We start from the raw sequence: 10,858 nt of genomic DNA on the forward strand, positions 1-10,858 counted from the left end.
CACTTTTATGTAAATTACCTCATTAGGGATCGATTTGAGGGAAAGTGAGTTATTTTGAGTCAATTTTAGGAAGAATGAGTTGCTTGGATTTCTAGTAATGACCACCCCGCCACCTCTTAGATATCGTGCACGCTTCTGATTAGCCTCCATATTGCTTCAGAGGCCACAAAGCCTAGCAGCTAACCCTTTCCCCCCAAATAGTTTGACCACTATCACTTTTATGTAAATTACATTATTATGGATCAATTTGAGGGAATGTCAGTTATTTTGAGTCAATTTTAGGAAGAGAGAATTGTTTAGATTTCTAATAATGACCATCCTGCCACCTCTTAGATGTCCTGCACTCTCCTGATTGGCTTCCATGCTGATCCAAGGGCCATGAAGCCTGGCAGCAAACTCTTTCCCCCCATATAGTTTGACCACTATCACTTTTATGTAAAATTACCTCATTATGGATCGGTTTGAGGGAAAGTGAGTTATTTTGAGTCAACCAACCTCTTCAATCTCACCCCTCTCTCTCTAATTGTACATCAACAAATCTATCTTGGATCCCAACGATTCTTCCCGACGAACGGCTATCTGAACTTCTGATCGTCGGAGTTTGGACCTCTATACCCTTCTGCTTTACCGCCACCCCAGTAACCTCCACGTTTCTCCCCTTACACCGATCCTATCTCTCTACTCCGCCTATAGCTCCCTTCCTGCCGATCCCCCTCTCTCTACTACACCTTTAGCTCCCCTCGTGTCGGGCTTCCCCCTTCTTCCTACACCCACTGATACCTTCCCATTGCAGCCTTGAACACCTGCTTTCCCACCCAAAAAAAAATAATAATAATAATAAGAAATAAATAAATAATATAAAATAATAAATAATAAATGAATAAATAAATTTTTGGGCTTTGCACTGTCCCTACTGTTGTCGTTGGCTATTGCACTACACACGGGTTTAGGCAAGGCGTGGATTTTTGGAGTGCCTTGAGTGGTAAGGGACATCTCTACCCTTAACCTTTTTATTTTATTTTGGTGTTTGCATACTATATTGTAGGTGGGGTAGTACCATATACGTTTTGCTTGCGTATTGTGTTGACTGGTTGCATGTTTGCTTCTTAGTACTAATCATTCTAGTATCTAAATATATCTATATTTGCATCTCTACTACTGGTGCGTCAGGTAGGCAGCCGGCATCATATCTATTTATAGTTTTATACACAGCTAATTACTCTTGCATGTATCCTATTTTTATTTTAATACATCTCTTTTAACTGCTTAATTCTATTGCATGTCTTGTGGGCCTAATCCTGTGGGTAAGCGTAGATTTAGATTTGCATCATGGAACATTGGATCTTTGACGGGTAAGAGTATGGAGTTGATTGATGTTATGTGAAAAACAAGGATTAATATTGCATGTATTCAAGAAACGAGATGGAAAGGTAGTAAAACTAAAGTGTTGGTCGATGACTTCAAGCTATGGTACTTGGGAAATGAAAGTAGGAGAGGGGGAGTGGGCATAGTAGTTGACAAAGACCTTAAAGAAGACATTGTGGATGTTAAGAGACTTAGAGATCAAATCATCGCCATTAAACTGGTGCTTGGTAATGAGATTATTAACATAGTTTGCGCTTACGCACCCTAAGCAAGGCTTGATGACAGGGTTAAAGTATAATTCTGGGAGCACATGGATGAAATGATGCAGGGTCTCAGTCCGAGGGAGAAAGTTATTATTGGTGGGGACTTTAATGGCCATGTGGGTAACGACCGTAGAGGCTACGAAGAGGTGCATGGAGGATACGGAGTTGGGGAGAGGACCACGGAGGGGACCTCCGTGTTGGATTGTGCGATAGCATATAACCTCTGCATTGCAAATACATTTTTTGAGAAAAAAGAAACACATTTAGTTACTTATAAGAGTAGACTGCATGCAAGCCAAATTGATTTCTTTATGACTAAAAGACCCAACAGAATGCTTTGTAAATATTGTAAGGTTATACCCAGAGAGAGTCTAACAACACAACATCGATTGTTGGTCATGGATATACAGTTTAGTATGAGGCAACACAAGAAGGCGATACACTTATGCCCAAAAATAAATTGGAGACGACTACATGGAGCCCCCCTAAAATTCTTTACTGATAAAATGATCGAACGAGGCACGTGGTCCTATGTGGGGAATACTAATGAGAAGTGGACTGTAATGACGGCTAGCATTAAGGAGGTGGCTAAAGAGGTCTTAGGCTTGACTAAGGGTGGGTGGCATACCCCTAGAGAGACATGGGGGTGGAACAACGAGGTCCAGGCAGCCATTAAGATAAAAAAGGATTGTTTTAAGAATTGGCAAAGGACTAACGAAAATAAGAATAGAACAAGATATCACACCATGAGGAATGAGGCTAGGAGGATTGTGGGGAAAGCTAGGGTAAAGAAGTATGATGATCTATATGAGAACCTTAATATGAAGGAGGGAGAAAAAGAGATATATAGGATAGCTAAAATAAGAGAAAGAATGAGCAGAGACTTAGACCAGGTTAGATGCATCAAAAGCGAGGAAGGTAGAATGCTGGTATAGAATGAGGACATTATGAAAAGATGGGGTGATTACTTTACCTACTTAATGGAGGTATTCGGACTGATAGGGTGAACCTAGTTGTAGAGAGGGGTAGACATGACATCGATCGATATTTGGAAGAGCATGATGGGCATTTACTGCAACTCGACGAAATCGAGGTTAGAGAGGCTATGCGAAGGATAACTATAGGGTGAACGACGAGTACAGATGAGATCCCAATCGAAGTTTGGAAGAGCTTGGGAGGACGTGGGGTGACTTGGTTGACCAAGCTGTTTAATAAGATCTTGAATACAAAATCTAAGCCAGATGAGCAGAGGAGAAGCATTGTGGTTTCGATTTAAAAGAACAGAGGGGATGTTCAAGACTGCAATAACTATAGAGATATAAAACTTAGGAGCCACACTATGAAACTTCGGGAAAAGGTTATTGAAGTCCACCTAAGAGAGAAAACAAAGGTATCGGAGAACTAATTTGGTTTTATGCCAGGGAGATCGACAACAAAAGTTATTTACCTCCTAAGGAGGCTTATGGAAGTTTTTAGAACCCACAAACAGGACCTACATGTGGTATTTATTGACCTAGAGAAAGTATACGATAGAGTTGTGAGAGAGCTAATTTGGCGTGTCCTTGAGAAGAGGGGTTCGACTAAATATGTAGATATAATTAAGGACATGTACAAGGAAGCGGTGACGAGTGTCAAAACAACAAAGGGACAATGTAACGAATTCCCGATCACAATTGGGTAACACCAATGATCTATTTGAGTCCCTATCTATTTACACTCATTATGGATGACCTAACCAGGCACATACAAGACCTGGTTTCATGGTGTATACTATTAGTTGATGATATTTTACTAATAGATGAAACTGTGGATGAGATTAATACTAAACTGAAGCTATGGAGATCAAACTTGGAATCAAGAGGTCTTAGGTTAAGAAGAACGAAGAAATAGTATATGATGTGCCCCTTCAGTCAATCTAGAAGAGGGGAGGGAGTGGTGAAGCTTGGGGAATAGGAATTACATAAGACTGACTGTTTTAAATACTTAGGGTCTACCATTGACAAAGAGGGGGATATAGAGGATGATGTTGTTCATAGGATTAAAGTGGGGTGGATGAAGTGGACAGGTGCGTTTGGAGTGTTATATGATAAAATAATACCTATTAAACTCAAGGAAAAATTTTATAGGACAGTTATACAATCGGCTATTGTGTATGGACCGAAATGTTGGGCAACTAAGAAGAGTAATGTGAACAAATTGAGTGTAGCAGAAATGAGAATGTTGAGAGGTATATGTGGGAAGACCAGGATAGATAGGGTACAGAATGAGAACATTAGAGATGAGGTGGGGGTTGCACCGATCCAAGACAAACTCCGCAAAAGCCAATTGAGGTGGTATAGCCATGTCCAATGAAGACCTATGGAGGCCCCAGTATAGAAGACTGACCAGATTTGTTGGGAAGAAGCTAGAAAATGTAAGGGCAGGCCTAAGATGACTATTAATGAAGTAGTCCGAAAAGATATGCAATTAGTAGGGCTCGATCCTAGTATGACTTCGAATAGAGTTTTGTGGAGGACAAGAACCTGTGTTGCTGACCCCATGTAAGGGATGTTCCCATGATGCGTATCTTTTTTTCTGTGATACCCTCTTAACTTATCCCCGTGCTTTCTCTTTTTAACTCATCTTGTATATTTCTTTACTTTCTATTTTTCAGCATTGGATCCATGTAGCCGACTCTATTCATTGGGATAAGGTAATCAGTTGTTGTTTAGAAAGAGTGAGTTTTTGGATTTCTAGTAATGACCACCCCGCCACCCCTTAGATGTCATGCACGCTCCTGATTGGTCTCCATATTGATCCAGGGGCCACAAAGCATGGCAGCAAACCCTTTCCTCCCAAATAGTTTGACCACTATCACTTTTATATAAATTAGCTTCCATGTTGATCCAAGGGCCATGAAGCCTGGCAGGAAACCCTTTCCCCCCAAATAGTTTGACCACTATCACTTTTATGTAAATAACCTCATTATGGATCGATTTGAGGGAAAGTGAGTTATTTTGAGTCAATTTTGGGAAGAATGAGTTGTTTGGATTTCTAGTAATGACCACCCCGCCACCTCTTAGATGTCGTGCACGCTCCTGATTGTCCTCCATATTGGGCCAGAGGCCACAAAGCCTGGCAGCAAACCCTTTCCCCCCAAATAGTTTGACCACTATCACTTTTATGTAAATTACATTATTATGGATCAATTTGATGGAATGTCAGTTATTTTGAGTCAATTTTAGGAAGAGAGAATTGTTTAGATTTCTAATAATGACCATCCTGCCACCTCTTAGATGTCCTGCACGCTCCTGATTGGCTTCCATGCTGATCCAAGGGCTATGAAGCTTGGCAGCAAACTCTTTCCCCCCATATAGATTGACCACTATCACCTTTATGTAAAATTACCTCATTATAGATCGGTTTGAGGGAAAGTGAGTTATTTTGAGTCAACTTTAGGAAGAGTGAGTTGTTTGGATTTCTAGTAATGACCATCCTACCACCTCTTAGATGTCCTGCATGCTCCTGATTGGCTTCCATGCTAGTCCAGGGGCCACGAAGCCTCGAAGCCTGGCAGTAAACCCTTTCATCCCCACAAATTGTTTGATCACTATCACTATTATGTAAATTACCTCATTATAGATCGATTTGAGGGGAAATGAGTTATTTTGAGTCAATTTTAAGAAGCATGAGTTGTTTGGATTTCTAGTAATGACCACCCTTTCACCTCTTAGATGTCGTGCATGCTCCTAATTGGCTTCTATGTTGGTGCAGGGCCACGAAGCCTGACAACATACCCTTCCCCCCCCCCCCCCCCCCCCCCCCAAATAGTTTGACAACACTCACTTTTATGTAAATTAGCTCATTATGAATCAATTTGAGGGAAAGTGAGGTGTTTTGAATCAATTTTAGAAAAAATGAGTTGTATGGATTTCTAGTTTTGGATTTGTTGTCAATGCATGAAGCTTGTTTAGGATACTTTTATTGCTCTTTAGGAATGTAATTAGTAGGAGATATGCTATACATTGTATACATTAATGTCTGTACTTTCTTCTGGCTAGGTATAATACCAAACACATATAGGGCCTGTTTGATAACGTTTCAAGAAACACATTTCTGCCGTTTCTGTTTCAAGAAACTGCAGAAACGGAACAAAAAGCGTTTGACAAACTCGTTCCGTTTCTCCTGTTTTCATAAATATAAATCAAAATTTATGGTGATTTCTGTTCCTAAAAACGGACATGACGAAACAAGTATGACTTGTTTCGCCGTTTCTGGAAACAGGGGAAGGCCACGATTTTAGCTTTGTGCCTGATAAAAACTAGTCCCCGTCTCTCACGCTTATCTTCTCAAGCTCAACCACCACTTCTGTGATCTCCACCTCCGCCTCTGCAATCTCCACCACCACTTCTGTCCGTCGCTTCTCCACCTCCCGCATGCCCCTCTGTGATCTCCACCTCTGCCTCTGAAAAGCTGCAGCAATAGCTCTGACTGTCAGGCATCTTCCGCCTTAGCTCTAGTACGCCAAGGCTCATATTTCATGTGGAGGTCATTCTCCTCTGCAACATCGACCTTTGCTTTGAAGAAAGTGACTAGTTCATTTTGTTGCCATCGATCTCGAGATGACCGGAGTCACGAGCGCTCCATGGCGAGAATCTTTCGCCCTTTCCCCTACGATGTTCGGTATCTCAAAGTGAAGGACTTTGTCGAGAAATTTGCCATCGTTCAGTTCGGTGTATGCCCCTTCCGCTGGGATTCATCCAAGGAATCGTTCGTTGCTCACCAGTGATTTTGAAACTTGAGCAGACTGATGAAACTTGGTTCAGCCTGAAGATGAGTTTGAGAAGTCCTCTGATCCCCCTGAGCGTGGGATGGGCACCGGTGGAATCGTTTGTGCCGCACTAGTAGCGAACAGAGAAGGATTTAGGGATGGTTTTCTCTACACAAGTGGGCGGCGGTCGTCTGACAAAGCTGCTGAAAGACCGAATCTTTCCGATTGATATTGATGGTGACGGTGATCGGGAGGGGAGGGCAAGAGCATTGTAGAGGCGACGGAGTGAATTGGACCGAGGGAATCAGATTCGGGGGAATCGGAGTGCTCAGCTGACCAAACCACCTCGCTTTTGTCCAATTCGAAGGGCACCGAATTAGAATCCCGCTGTTTTCGGAGGCCAAGTTACCGGACCGTCGAATTCTGGTGTTGCAATGAGTTTATTTGACCTGAGGAAGGAAATGGTGCAAGACAATTTGCTTCTTTTCTTCATCTTTTCTTGCAGGTATTTTCTTAATGGAGAATCAGGTTTATCAAACACCCAAAATTCTGTTTCTGGAACCAGAAACGGAAATTTCTATTTCTGCCGTTTTTTGAAACAGAAACGTTATCAAACGAACCCATAGTTTCCATTTAAAATAATACCAGAGAGATCTCTCCGAATACAATTACCATAGTAGTAATTATGATAATCGATGATGATGATAACAACCAAAACAATAAAGGGAAAATTACTTGATTAGCCACTTATGGGTTTCCCTTTACAAAATTACCCACCAAAAGTTCCAGTTAACAAAAATACCCAAAATTAGGTTTTTCTCTACAAAATTACCCACTTAAAGTTTAAGTTAACAAAAATACCCAAAATTGATTTTGGGTTTACACAACTACCCACACAAAGTTTAAGTAATAAAAAAATACATGATTATATGTGGAAGATGAAGACTCACTATTTTGGGTAGTTTTGTAAACCCAAACCTGATTTTGGGTATTTTTGTTAACTGAAACTTTGGGTGGGTAGTTTTGTAAACCCAAACCCAATTTTGGGTATTTTTGTTAACCAAAACTTTTTGTGGGTAATTTTGTAAAGGAAAACCCAAAAGTCGGTAATCATGTAATTTTCCCAACAATAAATCTGAATAGGTTTAAAATATTCCATTTTAGATGTATGAGTAGTAATTAAGCGCTTTCATTGTTCTGTTCAGTTCAGGTCTGCGATGATATTTGAGATTGATTATATATATCATGATTCTAGACAACCCAAACACATACATTTTATAATATCTTGGTATGGATTAATTTCAATCTGGATCCTATCCACGTAGAGAAACGCTGCAATCTCCCCTTTGCTGTGTTATTGATGAAAACGACTACTTGAAAATAATAATAATAATAATAATAATAATAATAATAATAATTATTATTATTATTATTATTATTATTATTATTATTATTATTATTATTATTATTATTATTATTATTATTGTCGTTCCAATCATTATTTATATTAAAAGAAGAAACTGAAAATTTTACAATTTTCCTGCTACCCGAGTGCCTGAAATTGCAGGCTTCCCGCTTTGATCAAAAGAGGTATTTTGAAAAATAGTAGAACCCAAGGGGGTATTTGCGAGGAGTCCAAATGAGGTTCTCATACAAGGACCTGAGTTCCGACTTTCAATTGTAGATTTTTTTTTTTTTTTGAGGGGGGGGGTGGTGTTGGTGGGTTTACACATAAGGCATTCCGAGATGGAAAAAAAAATATAAATATACAACTTTGGCTTCACCTTTGGCAACGTTATCAGTGAAAAAGCGAAGAAGCAAAAACATAACTATGGGTTCACCTTCGGAATTGCCATTAATAGAAACCTTAGACAATGTCACAAATGTGTACAATACTCACTGGACAAAACGATAGCTAGGTCTTTCATTATAGTCCCAATAAAACGATACTAGTATAATCCAATAATTATTTCTTCTATTTTTTTTTTACCAACTACCTCTCCTTTTCAAGGAAATATTTGGTTGCTACTCGGGTTGCAGCTATTTATGCCATCATGCATGTGTCATCACCTTATTGGTCAAAGGTCCAAGGGGTCCATGAAAATCAAAACTTTTTTTTGTATGAACAAAAAACTATTGAAGATTTACAAATTTAAGATTCGTAGTTGTTCTTTGAAGAGAGAGAAAAAGTAGAAAAAATGGTACACTACAAGATTTTCTAGGACTCTTCACTTGGTCCTTTGGTATCTTGAAACCTCTTTGCTTGCGGGGGGTAGGAGTGAAAAAGTCTAAGAGAGTGCTTCGTGTGGTGCGGTGAAATGTTTTCCATTGTGATTCTTGCCCTCCACATAGCTGCAATCATGGAATGATTCACCCTCTCGTTTGAGTTCACAAATGCCTTCTTAGGTTTATGTATTTTCAAATATATCATTGATCAACATTCAGTTTCTTTAGCTCCCAACAAGGGTTGCACAATACTTTTAGGTATCAGTTTTAGCCAATACTAATCCGATACGGAATTGATATCAATCAAATTGATATCCTCCCCAACTGATATCGCACTATGTCTAGCTATGGCACTATCGATCTATATTGGTGTATTAAAAAATAAAAAAATAATAAAAAAAAATCACAACCATGTCATCATATCAAAAAATTACCGTCGCATCATGGCTTCATATTGCAAATCTCTGCCATGACGCCATATCGTCAATTCTCCTATGATGGTATCAAATCGTTAAATCATCATATCATTTTATATTGATCGTTGTGTATCGGTATTAGATCATTTGAAGATGATATCCATCCAATGACAATTCTACTAACATTTATTATTTTTTAATCTTTATTGGTGTTAAATCGATACAGATCATAACGATATTACAATAAAAAAAAAATAGATTTTAAAGAAAAATATTGAAAGAAGAACAAAAATAAAAGAGAAGGTAAGAGAATAAGAAATGTTCCCGCCCACACCCATGGACATGGGTTTATACCTGCTGGGGAGATACGAGTTTGGATCAAATCCTCGCACTAGAATGATTTTGTTACGATGATTGATTCACACTTAGAATCCACTTAATATGAAAACCTTGACATTATATGAGAATCGTTCCGTACGAGGACCTGATCCATACTCGAGAAAATTGATCTTATTTGCAAAACCATAGGGAAAGGGGATTATTCCATTTTGACATCTACGACTACAGGCAGCTGGAAATTTCAGTAAATATTTTCCGTGAAAAACCCATGCAATATTATTATTCATAAGAGCGTATATATATATATATATATATATAGAGATTTAGTGTCAAGGTTTTCATATATAAAGAACAAGAAAAACACAACGGATCTAGTGAGAGAAACACAGTTCAGAAATGCCACTTCCGTATTTAAAACCATACACACAGACCTAGCTAGTGAGAGAAAGAAGATTTCAGAACAGCCCACGTCCAAAACTAAGACCATAACCATGTCCATAAGGAACGATTGATGAAGCATTATTCAGATTAGGGTTAGGTCTAGCTGCTGCAAAACGATCCATCATTCCCATTGAATTGATAGATAGGAAAGGAGAGGTAACTGCAGCCTTAGCCATAAGCTCATCAGCTCGTTTCGTCATATTCTTCTTTAACTCCTCCATTGAAATCTTCAACTGCTGAAGCTCAAGCATTCCCATTTCTTCAATATCAGCTTCCCACCAAGGCTCACCTTGCTTTGCTGCTTCTACAGTAGATTTCTGGATTGCCTCAGCTCGTTTCTTCTCGGCCTCCAGTTGATTGAGCACCTCTGTGTATTGCCTGTTTAGCTCACGAACACTGGCTCCACGGTGAGCATCCACAAGAGGTAGCGCCGCCGCACCGGTTTCCGGTGACAGATCATTATCGGTTAAGAACCTCTCTACTATGGACTCTACACCAGGGTGGCCAAAAGAGAAGACCTTCCCTGCAGGAGAGAAAACGAGGATGGCTGTCTCGGCACCACAGAGGGTGCAGAGTTCACTGGCCTTCTTGAAAAGCCCTGCTCGGCGTTTAGAGAAGGTGACCTGTCTAGAGGCTTCACAATTGATCCTCTTGATCTCAATCTTTTGACGACCCATGCTTGGTTTCCTTGCCATCTTACTAGTTACTACTCCACCACCCACAAGGGAAAGAGAAAGAGAAAGAGAAAATAGAGAAATTGATCTTTGTTTGGACTCAAAGTGACACAGATTAGAGGTTAAAGAAAAGGATTTATAGGCCTTCTTTCCTTACAATATCATTTACTCTCTCTAAGCTGTCTGAATATATTAATTTTTTTGTTTCTATATTGTTCTATTTCCATTTATTAAATTTTTAGGTCTAGCCATTAATTAGAAAATTTTAGATTTCAAAATCTAACAAAATCATTATGATTTAAGATTATCAGATTTAGCTTTCTTAGTTGGAATCTTATCCCTCCAGTTTGATCTCCATTGTCAGATTTGAAATCCAAAAACCAA

At 39.3% G+C, this 10,858-nt stretch overlaps 1 protein-coding gene across 1 annotated transcript; it reads right to left on the bottom strand.

Annotated features, from left to right (window-relative positions):
• Window positions 1-9,610: 9,610 nt before the first annotated feature.
• On the bottom strand, window positions 9,611-10,605 carry LOC122083160 (agamous-like MADS-box protein AGL61). The gene has a single exon (XM_042650872.1). It carries the CDS (start codon window positions 10,493-10,495, stop codon window positions 9,815-9,817), a length of 681 nt encoding a protein of 226 aa, XP_042506806.1. The 5' UTR covers window positions 10,496-10,605; the 3' UTR covers window positions 9,611-9,814.
• Between the last annotated feature and the right edge of the window lie 253 nt (window positions 10,606-10,858).

This window comes from Macadamia integrifolia, chromosome 7, assembly GCF_013358625.1.
Source record: "Macadamia integrifolia cultivar HAES 741 chromosome 7, SCU_Mint_v3, whole genome shotgun sequence".
Classification (NCBI taxonomy): Eukaryota; Viridiplantae; Streptophyta; class Magnoliopsida; order Proteales; family Proteaceae; genus Macadamia; species Macadamia integrifolia.

Bases quoted from the DNA above. Each gene is read 5' to 3' on its own strand.
- LOC122083160 (XM_042650872.1), bottom strand. From the start codon at position 10,495: ATGGCAAGGAAACCAAGCATGGGTCGTCAAAAGATTGAGATCAAGAGG.